This window comes from Emiliania huxleyi (assembly GCF_000372725.1).
Source record: "Emiliania huxleyi CCMP1516 unplaced genomic scaffold EMIHUscaffold_46, whole genome shotgun sequence".
Taxonomy (NCBI): Eukaryota; Haptophyta; order Isochrysidales; family Noelaerhabdaceae; genus Emiliania; species Emiliania huxleyi.
Genome location: NW_005198537.1, coordinates 158,512 through 173,501, shown reverse-complemented (window position 1 = coordinate 173,501; position 14,990 = coordinate 158,512). Strand labels below are relative to the sequence as shown.

The 14,990-nt window shown below is 64.5% G+C and overlaps 4 protein-coding genes across 4 annotated transcripts; 2 read left to right on the top strand and 2 right to left on the bottom strand.

Annotated features, from left to right (window-relative positions):
- Positions 1–1,975: 1,975 nt before the first annotated feature.
- Positions 1,976–4,392, top strand: EMIHUDRAFT_210901 (hypothetical protein; the record flags this gene model as incomplete). The annotated part of the gene is made up of 7 exons (XM_005768327.1): positions 1,976–2,431; positions 2,573–2,790; positions 2,864–2,996; positions 3,294–3,382; positions 3,576–3,705; positions 3,834–4,049; positions 4,375–4,392. The coding sequence occupies 7 exons, from the start codon at positions 1,976–1,978 to the stop codon at positions 4,390–4,392; spliced, it is 1,260 nt and encodes a 419-aa protein (XP_005768384.1).
- A 541-nt stretch (positions 4,393–4,933) lies between these two features.
- On the bottom strand, positions 4,934–6,646 carry EMIHUDRAFT_103027 (hypothetical protein; the record flags this gene model as incomplete). Its single annotated transcript, XM_005768326.1, has 4 exons — positions 4,934–5,677; positions 5,771–5,983; positions 6,123–6,481; positions 6,586–6,646. The coding sequence occupies 4 exons, from the start codon at positions 6,644–6,646 to the stop codon at positions 4,934–4,936; spliced, it is 1,377 nt and encodes a 458-aa protein (XP_005768383.1).
- Positions 6,647–7,913: 1,267 nt separating this feature from the next.
- On the bottom strand, positions 7,914–9,086 carry EMIHUDRAFT_210898 (hypothetical protein; the record flags this gene model as incomplete). The annotated part of the gene is made up of 3 exons (XM_005768325.1): positions 7,914–8,365; positions 8,452–8,533; positions 8,601–9,086. 3 exons carry the CDS (start codon positions 9,084–9,086, stop codon positions 7,914–7,916), a joined length of 1,020 nt encoding a protein of 339 aa, XP_005768382.1.
- A 996-nt stretch (positions 9,087–10,082) lies between these two features.
- EMIHUDRAFT_464361 (hypothetical protein) lies at positions 10,083–13,123 on the top strand. Its single transcript, XM_005768324.1, has 4 exons — positions 10,083–10,899; positions 10,974–11,227; positions 11,371–11,570; positions 12,467–13,123. Exons 1-4 carry the CDS (start codon positions 10,107–10,109, stop codon positions 12,777–12,779), a joined length of 1,560 nt encoding a protein of 519 aa, XP_005768381.1. The 5' UTR covers positions 10,083–10,106; the 3' UTR covers positions 12,780–13,123.
- The last annotated feature ends 1,867 nt before the right edge of the window (positions 13,124–14,990 follow it).

Here is a 14,990-nt window from a genome sequence, read left to right as displayed (position 1 = left end):
CGTGCTAAAGTTGCGTGCCCGCACTAAAGATGCGGGACCCACACTAAATGTACTGCAGCTGCCCGCACCTAAAGTGAACTAAACGTGGCGCTAAATTGGAGATAAAACACACTAAATAAATATGTGCTAAATATGTGCTAAATATGTGCTGAATTCGCGCTAAAGACGCACTACAGTGGGTTGCGGGCATTAAGAAAACGTGGCATTAAGAAACCCTACCAAGCGATTTCCGCGAAAATCTAAGAAACCACGGCGCGCCGCAGGCGCGGCCCCGAGAAAAGGCCAGATACGAGTGTGAACGGGAGCCCCAGCTGCAGCTCAAAATTTCTCTTCGCCTGCGGCGCGCGCACTTGTCACTTTTCAAGTCTGCGGTGTTCTGAGACTGAGTGGAGTGGATGGAGGCGTGTGTGCGTCTTCCCGTCATCCAGAGAGCCGACTCGGCGGCAGACTCTGGCATCGCCCTCGCGGACCGCAGCTTACCTCTCACCTACTCGAGTAAAACTCCTTCCTTCGGTCGGGCCGGCTCTGGCTTGAGTGCCGGCCGGAGCTAAGAAACCACGGCGTGGGGTGGATGAGGGCTGTGGAAAGGATTAGAAACGGCGGCGTGCCCGATCCTGTTTTCTTAATGCCCGCAACCCACTGTACCTCACAGGGAGTGTGGTATTGTGGTGCGTCCGTGCGCGAGCGCTCTCCCATGAGCCATGTTCGCCACCATCAGGTTGCCTTCGGGCGTCTGCCTCCCCGTTTTTTTTCTTCTCGCCCAGTCTCGCAGCGCCCGTACCCGGGTATGAACAATACGGCAAATCGTTTTTTATTGTCCCAGAATATGCGCTCGACATCCGAGTCCGTCGGAGTTGAGGAGAGCAACCCGTTCGACCTCATATTCCATGAAATTCAAGGAGGTGCTCGAGAAGCACCGCACGCCACGACGACACATTGACTACGGGTTGCTCAAACAGCGCATCCGAAGCGGCGTCTCGCGCAAGCGTTTCGAGCAGTTGCTCGCTGATGAGGTTCGCGCTGTCGACGGCGAGTTGCAGGCAATGCAGGCGAGTGCAAGCAGCCTGAGGTGAGTCTGTCAGTAAGCGCGGGTTAGCCGTGGGTTCCACCGGGTTAAGCCACACTAACCCAGCACGGGTCAGCACGGGTTAGAACGGGTTACCATAACCCGACGCTAACCCGGCACTAACCCATCCTAACGTATGCCCCCTCCGCGGGTTAGCGCCGGGTTAGCGCCGGGTTAGTCTCGGGTTAGTCTGGGTTAGGCTTGGGATTGGGTTACGGCTCGTTCCACCCCTCTCTCGAGTCTCGTGCGTTCACTCACTCGCCACACCACACAGCCGCGGGCGCATGGCGAGCGGGACAATCTCATGCCACAGGATCTATAATGTACCGCCCTCAGCGCACTCCTCCTCCCTAGGGCCATCACTGGCACACGTTGAGGGCTGGGCCCCCTGCAGCCCGCACTGCCATGGCAGTGGAGGCCATGGGCGCACCGGGAGGTGTGTCGACTGGGCGTCAGGCGCGCACGGAGCAGTGAGGAGGGACGTGCTCTAGTCGACGTACACGGTCCACTTCCAGCACGAGCGACCGCCTTGGACCCGTCCGAACTGCGCACGCGGGTGTTCTTCTCAATGAGCAGCTTGGCATCCACGGCCTTCTGCAGCCAAGGCTCCATCGCGGAGGTCGGCTCGGGTGCCCGCCGCAGCCGTTTCATCTCGCCAACCAGCTAGCTCTAACCCGGGGTGCGCTGCACTAACTAACCCGGCCCTAACCCACCCCTAACCTGGCGCAGACAGACCCATGCTGACGTATGCCCCCCAGCCGCACGGGTTAGTGCCGGGTTAGTGCCGGGTTATGGTAACCCATTCTGACCCGTGCTGACCCGTGCCGGGTTAGTGAGCACTAACCAACGCTAACCCGCGCTTACTGAAGACTCACCCTGAGTGCAAGCAGCCTAAACTAACAAACAGAAATGAGCGGCTGGGTGGGCTGGGAGGGCGTGGTGGAGGAGTACTCGCTGAGTGCAGGCAAGCTTCTCCTCGGCGTCGCACCCGGCTCGCGTTGTGCCGCACTCGGAGAGCTTCACGCCGGGTCGGTGTGGAATGGAAGCGTACGGCTGTCGCAGTTGATCGAATTTGGGTTCCTCGGCCGCAAGCTCGCAGGAAAGCGGGTCGTCGAGCTCGGTGCTGGCGCCGGTCTACCATCCCTGACGCTGCTAGCACAGCCCGAGGTGGACGCTTCCGCTTGTGTCGTCATCTCGGATTTTGACCATCCAGCGCTCGTGCAGGCCATCCGAGAGAACGTGCGCCGCAACGTCAGCGTCCTCTCCTCCGCCGCAGCAGCCCGCTGCCGCGTCGTGGGCCACACGTGGGGCGAGAGCACTGAGCCACTCGATGCCGCTCTGTCTGAGCTCGGCCTCAGCCTCACGGTGCACAGCGGCGAGGGACAGATCCGCAGGGACGGCGGCGAGGGCGGCGGAGAGGGCGGCGGCGAGGGCGGCGGCCGGTTCGACGCGCTGCTGCTCGCAGACTGCTTTTGGAACGTCGCAGCGCACGCGGCGCTGCTGGAGAGCGTCTGCAGCCTGCTCGCGCCGGGCGGTGCGGTCTGGAGCGCGCACTGCCACCACTGGGAGGGGCACGAGGCGGCGGACGAGCACCTGTTCGCTCGCGCCGCCGCGTGCGGCCTCGATGTGGCTGCGGTGCCCGCCGCCGGCAGCGAGATGCGCTGCCTCTTCGGCGAAGGGTCGCAGCTCGCTCTCGTGCGCCAGCACGCCGCTCTGTCCGTTTCGTGGACGCCTCGCTGAGGGGGGACACGACTGGTAGGTGCACCGGCTCACTTGGGCGAGTGCGATGGCGAGCAGGCCCCTCGCGGGGCTCGCGGCGGAGGCAGCCCCGCCGCTGCAGCCAGGTGCCGAAGCGCTGTCTGACGAGCCGCTCGAGCCGCTAGACGCGCCCGTGGAGCTCTCGTCGCTGCCCACCGAGCTGCTCGAGCTGGTATGTCTGCAGCTGGTGGGAAGCTCCGCCGAGGGTTTGGCCCATCTCGCGGCACTGCGCGGCGCCTCGTCGCGTACGCGCGCCCTCATCTCCCCTCCGCTGCTGCGGCGTCTCGCTGCGCGGCTCGGCCTCGCCGCGCCGAGAGCGGACGGGGGCGGCGGGGGCGGCGGGAGCGGGCAGCCAGCCGTGTCATGCGAGGCCGGCCGAGGCGGCGGCGGCGACTCCATGCAAGACGGCGGCGGCGGTGGCGGCGGCGCGGGGAGAGAGCCGCCGTGCGCCGACCCCGCCGACCTCGAGGACCTCGCCATCAGGGCTGGGGTGCGGTCGTTGCTGGCTCCGTCGCCAGGCTCCACCCTCTCGTCGCTGGGCAATGTGGTCGGGTTCGAGTGCGATCCGACACACTCCCTCCCTCCCCTCCCCGCTCCCTCCCTCCCCTCCCCGCTCCCTCCCCGCCTCTTCCCCGCCCTCCCCGCTCGCCTCCCCCCCACCATCTCGCCCAGCTCCACCTTCTCTCGCCGCCGCACACCCTCTGCAGCGAGACTGCTCCCCGACCCTCACCCTCGCCCCTCGCCCCTTCAGGTTTGCCGGCGTGGACCTCGACGACGAGGCGGGCAGCGAGTCCGGCATCTGTGGCGGCCGCGCCGCCCTTCGCCGCTGGGCGCGCTTCGCCTCGCGCCACGAGAGGCTCCGGCTGCGTGTCGACGCGCATGTCGGACCGACGGCACAGTTCCACCCTCGCCCCTGCCACCCCCTCCCACCCACCCACCCTCACCCTCACCCTCACCCTCACCCTTTCTTGCCCGCGACGCGATCGTGACCCGCGACTGACTGCCCCAGGCGCCCCCCGCCGTCGCGCTGCGCTACGCGCGCCTGCGCGGCGCCTCCGTCGCTCGCGAGCTCGACTCGCTCGGCCTCTCCCTCGACCGAATCGACGTCGCGTCCTGGGGCCTCAGCGTCACCGCGGCGGCGGCAGCGTCGGCGCACCCGAACGGCGACTCGGCGCGCGCGGGCTGCGGCTGGGCCGAGATCTTTGTCTCCCAGGCGAGCGACGGCGTCGGCGGGAGGGCTTCGCTCGAGCTGCCCCGACGGCCAGACTACTACCCCGCGGCCGCGGCGCGCCGACTGGGGGAGGAGGCGCAGCTGGCGGAAGGAGGCGGCTGCGCGGCAGTGTGTTGCGCCGCGTTGCTCTCCGACCAGTCAGACGCGTCGTCGAGCGAACGGAGCGAGGAGGAGGGGGGTGGGGCTGCCCCGCCGGGCGGCGGCGGCTCGCAGGGCGACGACGATCGCGAGCTGTACCAGGGCTTGCTAGAGGGAAGTCCGGGTGGACCGTCGGAGGACGAGGGGAGCGGCGGGGAAGAAGCAAATTCTGACGCTACAGGGGCATTCTGACGCCTAAGCAAATGGCCGCCAACCCGTATCAGTACGTGACGAAAACGAACAACGCACCAGGCGACTGCCTGAGAACGCGGGATCGAATCGTAGGAGGCACCTAGAGCAAAATTGAGCAGCCCGCGGCAGGGGTCTCGCTCTCGGTCCCAACACCAGATTTACGAGAGAGCGCCCCTGCCCGCGCGTTGCCCCGTATTATCCGCGAGAGCGTAACGCGCGTACACCCAAAACGAGAGTGTTCATATAACTCATCTTACGTAGCGACACCCTACTCTCTCTTGTATGCGCATCTCCTCCGATCCAGCAAGCAGCATATCTGATCTCCGCTCACTGTCACACCGCGCAAAAAGCCGCCGCGCGGATCTAACACCGGCCGCGGCGGCGCACTCGCAGACAGTACGTTTGGGTCCGTGTCATGCCATGTTCTGGAAGCGTCTTGCGGACTGAGCCACGCCGGAGCGTGCGCTCGACCGGAGCCGCTGCGGCCAACGAAGGCTCCAGGGGACAGCCGTCAGCCGAGCGGCCCAGCGAAATTGCTTGCATCAACCTTAGTGACCGTGGCCGTCGCCACCGCCCTCGCCACCGCAGTGCTCGTGGTCGAGGAGGACGAGGCCGATGGCGGTCGCGCCGATAACAAAGAGCAGGAAGCCAGAAAGACGCAGATTGAGCGTCGTCGCGAACTCGTGCACACGCGGCATGCACTCGGTCGCGGCGATCTGCAGGTAGACGCCGGCGCCATAAGCGAGAAGGCAGCCGGTCGAAAAGTTGGACGGCTCGGCGGAGAGGACGATGCAGACGCCAAAGAGGACGGACATGCCCGAGAGGAAGTTGAGGCCGAGCGCCATGAAGGGCTTGAGGTCGCCCTGATCCTTGTTGGTCAGGACGAGGTAGTCGGAGATCTCCTGCGCCAGCTCGTGGTAGACGGTGGCAGCGGTGATCGTCCACGCCATCGAGGTGTCGCAGTTGGCAAAGGCGGCGCCGATGAAGAAGCCGTCGACCAGGTTGTGCAGGAAGTCGCCCAACAGCACGCCCGAGAGCACCCTGACCTTGCGCGACCTGGATGGCGTCGGCGACTCGTTGGCCGCCTCGGGGTCCTTGCGCTCCTCAGGCTTGGCCTTGCCGACGATGAAGGAGATGATCGACTCGAGGAGGAAGGGGCTGACGAAGCCAAGCAGGGTCGCCGATCCCCACCACGCGCTCGCCTCGGCCTCGGTGCGGTCGTCGGTGATTGCGATCAGGTGAGTCGCCTCGTATAGCATCAGGTAGAAGGCGGCCGCCAGGAGGGCGCCGGCCTGCGCGAAGGGAGGGGGCCGAGGCGGGCACGGGTCAGCAGAGGGGCGTGACGGTGGCGGGGGAAAGCGCAAGCAGAGTAGGTGGCGGCGCACCGCGAAGGCCGACGCCAGCACAGTGACGAGCGACTCGTGCTCGCTCTGGAGCTTGGCAAACACTGGCGCCAGGAAAACGACGCCCATGAGGGTGCACACCATCACGATGAAGGCGGCGCCGATGGCGGCGCCCCATCGCTTCGACCGTGTCGATTCGGGGTGCTCCGCGATCGGCTCGATGTCCTCGCCGCCCGGACCCTTGAGGTAGTGCATCTGGCGGGATGAGCGGGAGGGTGAGCGAGGGGGTGAGCAGGAGGGCGGTGCGGGCGGGGCTGTGAGAGGGCTGTTTGCGTGGTCGGTGGCGATCGGCCGCCTCGCGCTCAAACTCGATCGGGAAGTGCTGCGCGAAGACGGCGATATTGTTGTAGCCGGTGGTGTCGATCTCCCAGATTGCGGTGTGCGCATCGGCGTGGCACTCTGCATCGTCACCCGACCCCTCCATGGTGCAGGGGAACATGAGCTTATAGCACGGGAGCGGTGTGCCCGTCGAGCTGATGGGAAGAGCATTGCCGGGCTGCAGTTCGGTGCACGCGCCCTCGAGGGACTCCTCACCCGCGAGCTCAAGGGCCTCGGTGAGGGAGTTATCCGCATTGCCTTGCATGATGACAATCGTCATGCTCGCATCGGGATAGTGGCCTTCCGCGTCCGACTGCGCCGACCAAAAGACCGTGTTCATGTCGGCGACGTCGAAGGTGCCAGCCCACTCGAAGGCTGCGAGGGAGGAATACGTGTCGGCTGGAAGCGGCGGCGGGCTGTTCTGGAGGTTGGGGCGTTGTGGGCCGGTCGCTGGCTGCGGGGCGGGTGTGTGGCGGCACCTTCGTCGCCCGTTCCGTTGACGGCCCCCGCCGAGAAGGCGAGCGCAAGAAGGAGGCGCATCATTGTGTAGCCGCGTGGTTTGAGCGTGTGCTCGATCCGGCAATTCTGCCCGGTCGGGGCTCAAAGGGTGCTCAAGGGGTAACGCTTTGAGCACTTGATAATGCGTTCGGCGTGCCGACCCGATTCTTCCTTGACCTTCGGAAAGAGGGGGAAAAAGAAAAACGGCTGCGTTGCTGAATGGTTCAGGCGAGAGAGCGCACCGTCCTCCCACGAACGAACGAAGCACGAAACGATCGTTTCGCCTATATATATCTATCTGCACTGCACTCTGAAATCCACATCTCCGCAGCAAACCACATCTCCGCAGCAAACTCGCAGTGCCAGTGGCTCCAAAGACCAAACGACACATTTCCCTCCCCGCCCCTTTCTTTAGGGAGGCACCTATGTCAGCTATGTCCTATGAGCTGCTATTAGCAGTCAGTCAGCCATTCAGTGTTACACACCTCCTAGCATGGAGGACGGGCCCACACGCACACACGCTGCACACGATTGGCTCGGGAGCCGACACGAGGCACACTGTCACCGGCCGTAGCACCGGGTCCGGCTGCTATTAGCTGCAGGAGAGGTTCAGATTTCCATTTTGAAGAATCGTGTATGAAATCGTAATGAATCGCTGTATGTAAGGTATAGGTAATGACCGATAACACTGACAATACTAAAATACTCTCATTCTCCATAGGCCACAATTGGCCTGTAGTATACACGTTTCCCGGCAATCCTGAAGCCTTCGTCGGCTTCGAACCCAGCAGTCCGTCCAGTGAAGGAAACGAGAGGGTGCCCGCCCTGGTCCTTGCACGGAATTTCTCCCCCATAGGTGAGGTATAAGGGATATGATAAGCTACAACGCATGCACGCATGCTATAACGAGAGGCGAGTTTGCGGCGGCGAGAGCGGGGACCGGGGTGGGGGGGTGCTGAAATGCAAATGGTAAAAGGAAACCTAGAAGTCTGCCTGAGGACGGGGCGGGGGTTCCTACTTCCTTTTTCCCATCTCCTAGTAGAGGTGTCCGTTTTATTTATTTATTTTGAGGACGAAAAAGTGTGTCTGTGTGCTCCAAAAGTGCTCCCGCCCTGGCGCCCTCACTTGTCGCTAGTGGCTAGAGCCACTCGCCACGGCCCTCTTTATTGCTAGCGCCCCCTAGAGAGCTCTACGAGGGACACGGCACACGCGGGGGAGGTGGATAAACGAGACAGCAGACAGGATGCCGAGCCCGACGTAACATGTATCCTAGGTCGTACGCACATTGGTGTCTTGTGCACCCTCTTTCTCACACTCCCACACCCAGCCCGACTACTGCGCTGCTCCTCTCCCACAACCTCGCCGCCAGCTCTTTGTCCTGCGCCTCCCGCGACACCGCCGCCGGCCCGAAGCCGTCGGCCACCGTGGCGGCGGCACTCGTCGCCGCCGGCGCGGAGAGGTACGAGCCCGGCGGCACCTCTTCCTCGGGTGCGGTGGCGAGGTACGCAAGCCGCGCCCCTCCCACCTCGACCGGTTGCGAGAAGCGGGCCACGCTGGTCGCGACGAAGGAGAAGAGCGCGGCGCTCAGGAAGTTGTCTCGCCGCGCGGCGCGGAAGAGGCCCGTGCTCGTGATGAGGCCCGGGTTGAAGGCCCGCACCGCCACCCCGCCGCCTCCCCACCGCCTCGCCGCCTCGGCCGCGAAGAGCACGTTGCACAGCTTCGAGTCGTGGTACGCCTTTGCGCCGCAGTACGCCGTCGCGCCTTCACACGGGAGACGGAACTCAGAGGTGTGAGGGTGAAGGCGAGAAGCGAGAGGGAGAGAGGGAGAGGAGGTTCGATCTTCGCACCGTCCACCATCACCGCGCCGCCACCGTCCACCGCCCCAAGCCCGGAGAGATCTCCCAACGTCGCTCCGGTCGCCGGGTCGCCCTGGAGGGTCGGGCGTCGGATCAGGGCAGGCAGAGGAGGCTGGGCTCTGGGCGGCCCGCGCCTGCACTGTCCCTCCTGGCGCGTCCGGATCATGCACGCCCGAGGCGGTGACGACGACGGTGCCTTCGCTGCGCGTGAGCACGGGCTCGAGCAGGCTTGCGAGCAGAAAGTGGCCGATGTGGTTCACGCCCACCGTCTCCTCGAACCCGTCCCGCGTCCTCGCCGGCACCTCTGCCTTCCGCGAGGGCGACACGCCCGCGTTGAGGCAGAGCACGTCCAGCGCCGGCGCCTCGGCGCTGAGCGAAGCCGCAAAGCGGCGGACAGACTGAAGGTCCGCCAGGTCGCACACCATCGGTGCTCCTCCGCCCGCCAGCGCCACCGCCTCTGCGGCTGCTTCGGCCGTCCGGCAGGCGTGGATGACGCTGTGGCCGCGCTCGAGGAGCATCTTGGACGCGGAGGCGCCGATGCCGCTGTTACTGCCCGTGATCGCAATCTGCAGGGCAGCGGAGCGGGCGAGCCCGAGGAGGAGGAGGAGCAGGGCGGTGGGCGGCATGTGATGGGCGTTGCACGACGCTGCACGGCGCGGGAGACGGCGGTGTGTGTGCGGGGTGGGGATTGGCTTGAGTGTGGTGAAAGAAACAAAACAGCGAGAAAGGGAGGGATGGGAGACGGCACGCCGCCACCGCACAGGGATTTTAAGGAGAGGGGTGTGGTGCGCTAGCCGTCGCCCACCCTTGGGCGTCCGCCTCTTCCTATCTCTCTTCGCAGTCTCTCTTTGCAGGTTGAGAGCGGTGTGGATGCAGCGGAAGATTTCTTTTTGCACAGACCGGGGCGGCCGCTGAGTCGGCGTCTAGCGCGCGCGAGAAGGTTTTTGCTGGCCTTCCCTGGGACCCCGTGTTTTAGGCTGAACAAGGTTTTCCTCTCGCACCCCGTCTCTTTTCCTTCGCAGCACCCTCTCTTTTCCTCTCTATTTTCCCGGGAAACCCATCAAATTTTCCGGGCTCTGAGCCGAGTCTGAGGCTGGTTTGGGCCCAAAATCAGCCAAATCGGCAAATATCCTGGAAAACCCCGGGTATACCTGGAAAATATCCTGCGACCGCCTGGGTATCGTGCCGATTTCCTCAATTTTGCGTCAGATTTTGCCCCAGACCAGCTCTCAGACTCAGGGAAACTCGCGAGTTTCCAGAATGGAGCACCAAACACCCTCACACCAAAAACACCCTCTGTTTTCCCTGGAAATTTCCGGAAACGCAAAGTGCTGGGGACCCTCTGTTTTCCTTTTTGTTTGGATGCCGGAAAAGCTTGTGCAGGCCTGCAGGCCAACCAACCCGTGTTGCGACTGTCTCTGTGCGATTTCGGGCCCGGGGTAGTGCGTTTATGTGAGGTAGGTAGGTAGGTAGAAAGGTGAAGATGTGAAAAGAAGAGCTAAAATAAAGAAAAAGAATTCTGTCCGCTAAAATAAAGAAAAAGCCGTCTCTAAAATAAAGAAAAAGAATTGGGTGCTAGCGCACGGTGGCCGTTCACGGCCGAGGCGGTCGCCACTCCTCCACCGACCCAACAAGCCACATAATTCATGCACTTGCCTCTCCTCCCGCTCCACGCCTCTCCCGCGCTGCTCGCCTCCTCCTCGCCAGAGGCGGAGACGGCCCGCTGGATGGTCGCACGCTCCGACTGGGGCTACGTCACGACGCTAACGGACGGCGCGCCGAGCGCAGCGGTGCTGTCGCTCTCCGACTCGGCGTGCAGTGACGCTGCGTGCCACTCTGGCCGGCTCTTCTTTTACATCGCAACCTCCGTCGCAGCATCGCAACCGGGCGCCTCCTCTCTCGCCGACGCGGACTCGGGCTGCAACGCCTCTCTCACCCTCTCACAAGCCGCCCTAAACCGCTCAACGGGCTGCGAGGCGGCGGCGCTGGACCCGGAGGACCCGCGCTGCACCAAACTGACGCTCTCGGGGAGACTGGCGCGGACGCAGGGCCCGGCCACTGCCCTCGGCCGGGCGGCGCTCTTTGCCCGCCACCCGCAGATGCGGCGCTGGCCCGCCTCGCACGGCTTCGAGGTCTTCGAGCTCCGTCCGGCCGACGTCTGGATGATCGACTTTTACGGCGGAGGGGCGCACATCCCGCCCGGGGAGTACTACGCCGCCACGCCGCGCCACAACGTGCCCCCTTCCGCCGCCAGCACCGCCGCCACCGCCGCCACCACTGCCACCGCCGCCGCCGCCACCGCCCCGCCGCCGGCGCGGAACCGCTCCTCCGCTTCGCTTGCCCGCTGGCTCGTGTACCACTCCGGCTGGTCCTCGCTCGGGACCGTGTCCGTGCGGCTCGGAGGGAGGCCATGGAGCAACGTGCGGTCGGTCGCGGACGGTGCCGCCCCTCCCCCCTCCCGTCCCCGCCCTCCTCCTCCTCCCCGACGCCTCGGGGGGACGCCTCTACCGCAGGCCTCGGCGCCAACTCGACTGGCAAGCCGGTCCTCTACCTCCCCTTCCCGGACCCGTCGTACAGAGACATCGAGGCGGAGCCGCGCGCGAGCCTCTCCTTCTCGCAGGCGTCGCTGGCCGGAGCCGCGCCCGGGCGGGCCGGCGGGCAGGCCTCCCCTCCACCGCCGACCTGCGGCGGGGTCGACCCCGAGGACCCAACCTGCGCGCGCCTGCACCTCTCCGGCACGCTGCGGCCACTGACCACGAAGGCCGACGTGGAGAGCGCAGAGGCGCTTCGCCACCCCCCTCCCCTCGCCACCCCCCTCCCCTCGCCCCCGCCTATCCGCCCTCCGCCGCACGCCTCCCGTCCCCTCCCCTCCTGGAGGCCCCCCCCCCCCCGCCCCCGCCCTCTCGGCAGGCGCGCTTCTGCGCCCGCCACCCGCACGCGCGTTGGCTCTGCGAGGGAGGCGCGCACACGGGCGGCCGCTACTACGCCATCGAGCCGACCAGCCTCGTCTTCTTCGACGACTACGGCGGCGCCGCCGCCCTGAGTGTCGCCGAGTACCTCGCCGCCTCGCCGCTCGGCCTGCCTGCGCCGCGGCCGCGAGTTGCGGCGGCGTGATGCACCGGCCGGGTGCGGACGGCATGGTCCGTGGAGGGCGGGGGTGGAGGTGGTCGCATATACACATTCGTGCGACCGGTCTCCGGTGGCCGTGAGGGGCGAAGCGCGAAGGGTGGTGAGCTGCTGCTTGGTACTCTGGTTAGTACGTGTCGAGGGTGCGGTAGGCGGCGAGATTACTGGAGTGCGCGCGGAGGGTGATGCACTGATGCTGATGGGGATGAACACGTGAGCAGACGGAGGGCGAGAAAGGGGTGCGGCGCGACCGCGAGGCGGTGCACGGTGGACTCCCAACTCCAGAAAGAAAGAAAGAAAACCGACAACCCAAGGGAGGGATGGGAGGACGGCACGCCGCCACCACACAGCTCACAGGGATTTCACGGGACTCCCAACTCCACTGGCGGTCTCACTCGCTGTCGCACTTGGAGCACTTGGAGTGCAGTCCGGTCGGCAGCCTCACATCCAGGGCCGGGGAGCTAAGAAGCGCACCCAGCGAGCCAGATGGTCGGGATCGGGTCCTGCAAAGGGCTAGAGCTCAGGTCGATTTCTTCCGTGCCAGTGTGCTGTGAGACAGGCTTTTTCACGAATTCTTCCTTGCCTGCCTGGTTGAGGGTGTCCTCGAGAGGCCTGGTGACGGGGCCCACTGATTGCCCCCCCCGGCCTCTGGTCGCCTCCTTGCCAATGTGGGGCGGCTCGCTTGACTCGAGTGAGATGCAGTGCGAGACGCCCGTCTTCGATCAGTCTGGCTTCTCCATGGCGGAATACGAAGCGTGAGTTGCCCCGCCCTCCACCGTCAACGCAATCGCGACCCGCCGCGCCTCGCCAGCCCGGCGGGAGCCATCGGCTCCGCCGGCGCAAGCGGACCGAGCCGTGCCGCCCCTGCCACTCCCTGCAGGTACCAGCGCGTGCGCCTCGAGAACGAGTACTACACGACGCTGCTTCAGCTTGCCGAGCCGACCCGCGCGGGCGCGGCAGGAGGCGGTGCTGTGCTGCGTCGAGGGAAGCGCGCGAGCGGCGAGGGCATCGTCTCGCCCGACGCGTCCACCAAGCGCGCCCGCGCGACGCAGTCCAGCCCTCTCCGCGACGTCGGCCCCTTCCAAGCCAACGGCTCGCTCCTCCTTGGCGGCTGGCCGGGGGCGCAGCAGCAACAGCAGCAGCAGCAGCAGCAGCAGCCCATCGTTGAGCATGTGGTCTCGATGGAGGCGTGACGCGCCGCCCTCCGCTCCGCCCTGCAGCGGGCAGGCGCGGCCCGGGTGAGGGGAAGATCCACAGCCGCGCTCCCGCCTGGAGGGACGCGTGTCCAGTGTTGCCATGTATTTATCGAACGGGGACGGCCCCAGGGCGGGTGTCCCATCGTCGGGAGGGCGGGGTCGGGAGGTCCGGACCGGGGGCCGGCAAGGAGCCTAACGTCTGTCTCCCGTCTCCGCTCCGCTGTTTGGCGCCTGCTGCCTGTGGCCCCGCGCGCCTCGTCCGCCGTCGTGACTGTCACACCACACACGCTCAGCTTCGCATACGTTATTTATTGTCTCAACACATCCAAACCAAGGAAAAATTTTTAACATCTTAAATGGAAAAGGAAAGAATGCAAAAAAACAGAGGCTCGGGCCCATCCCCCCCGCATCCGCGCGCGATCCGGGCGCGCGCGCCGAGCGTGTTCGGTGTTCGGGTTTGCGACGACATGCGACATGCGACATGCGTGATGCGAGCCGGGTCCGAGCACCGAGGATCTCTCGGCGGTCAGTGTGGGGGGCCGGGATCGAGCCGCCTCGGGGTGGCGGGCGAGCGGGCGTTTTGAAAAACAGAAAACAGAACACAAGAGGGGCGGGCCGGGGGCCCAGCCCCCCCACTGGGAGTAGAAAATACGCCCAAGGGGGCCAAGGAGGCGGCGCGGGGAAGCAGCTAGCATCAGGTGGGAGCAGGGAAGGAATTAAAAATTAGATATTCTTACCTTCTTGCCCCCCTCCGAGACTGGAGACACCCACACCCCAGTATCAGACCAGGGGGACTGCCCCCCGCCCCCGCTTGCCCTGCCTGCGCAGGATAGCGTGCCCCGAGACGGCGACACTTAGCGAGGGTCACTGCGCAAGGAGGGGGCGTGCGTCGACTTTTTTATTTTTGCTTTATTTGTCCTCTCGGGGGAATGTTCCCTCGGCGCCCATGGCCTTCTGAGGTTTCGTACTAATGACGTCCTTCTTGGCACTTCGGGCGTCGGTGTGTGCGTATCTGTGGTGTCTAATTCCCCCGGTTTTTATTATTTTATTTATTTATTTTTATGCTATATAGGTCGCCACGTTTTGACCCCTCTCACTCATGAAGCGATCTCTGGCTGGCTCCCTTGCCGCGAGCGGTGAAGGTCGCCAGTTCGAAACCAGCAGGGAAGGAATTAGGGTTGGCGGTTGCCTAACGTTGGGAGCTGAACAGTGTTACTAGTGTTAACAGGAACAACAGAACAACAGTGGGGCTCCCCAACCGAACAGTAGCTAACGTTAGGCCGACTGAACAACAGTAAGGAAGGCCTGGCAGTGACCCACGACGATCTCTCTAGTGTCCAGTGCGGGTAATACCCGAAAATACCCGGAAAACCCCAGGTATTTTCGGGTCTACCCGGGTTTTTTTGCCATTTCGTCTGCTGGTGCATCAGACTATCCCGGCTGCTGACCAAGCTCCTCTTGTAGCTCGATCGGTCACACCGCCATCGCCGTCGGGGAGAGGGGGGACGGCACTGCTTCGGCAGCGTGCACCTCGATCCTGTACCGTGTTTGTTATGCCCCCCCCCAATGAACACTCCAGTGAGGGAGGGCGAGACGATCGAGGGGTCCCGTACCATGCGGAATCGACCCTATCCAGTGCTCAAGTGCTCAAGTGCTTGCTGGCCGCTGGAACAACAGTAACAACAGTAACAAACAGTAACAGCATGGGCTGGGATGAACACTTGAACAACGTTGAGGATTTCAGCCAACAATCGCGCAACTGTTTTAGGCCCCAAATTAACGTTAGGCAATCCTAGGAAGGATGGCGCTTGAACAAGGGTTTCCAGGTTTTAGATCAGTATTGGTGTCGGCACACATCCCCATATGAGTGAGGCCAGCGGAGCGCAGTGCCTCTCTCGCAGGCTGATTTTGGCTGCTTTCGAGCTTGTTTTTGTTTTCAGGCTGGGGGCCCAACCCCCTCAGAGCACAGAGGCGGCGGGCGGGCGCCCACTGACCGCCGAGAGATCAAAAACGCTCGGCCCCGCCATCAAGTGATCAAAAGTTCATCCAGAGAAGGGGAGAGAAAGAAGAGAGGCGCCAGTGATGACGAAGCAGAGACTAGCGCAGACGAGAGCAGGGTAGACCCAGGGTAGACCCGGGGACGGGGGAGTCGGAGCAGACGGCATCGGCCGCCGAGGGAACGCGTTAGGAAGAGGCACGAGGAGGGCG

Coding starts and splice junctions, on each gene's coding strand:
- EMIHUDRAFT_464361 (XM_005768324.1), top strand. CDS start 10,107: ATGCACTTGCCTCTCCTCCCGCTCCACGCCTCTCCCGCGCTGCTCGCC. Junction 11,228..11,370: donor CACTGACCACGAAGGCCGAC/GTGGAGAGCGCA, acceptor CCCTCTCGGCAG/GCGCGCTTCTGCGCCCGCCA. Junction 11,571..12,466: donor CGGCCGCGAGTTGCGGCGGC/GTGATGCACCGG, acceptor CACTCCCTGCAG/GTACCAGCGCGTGCGCCTCG.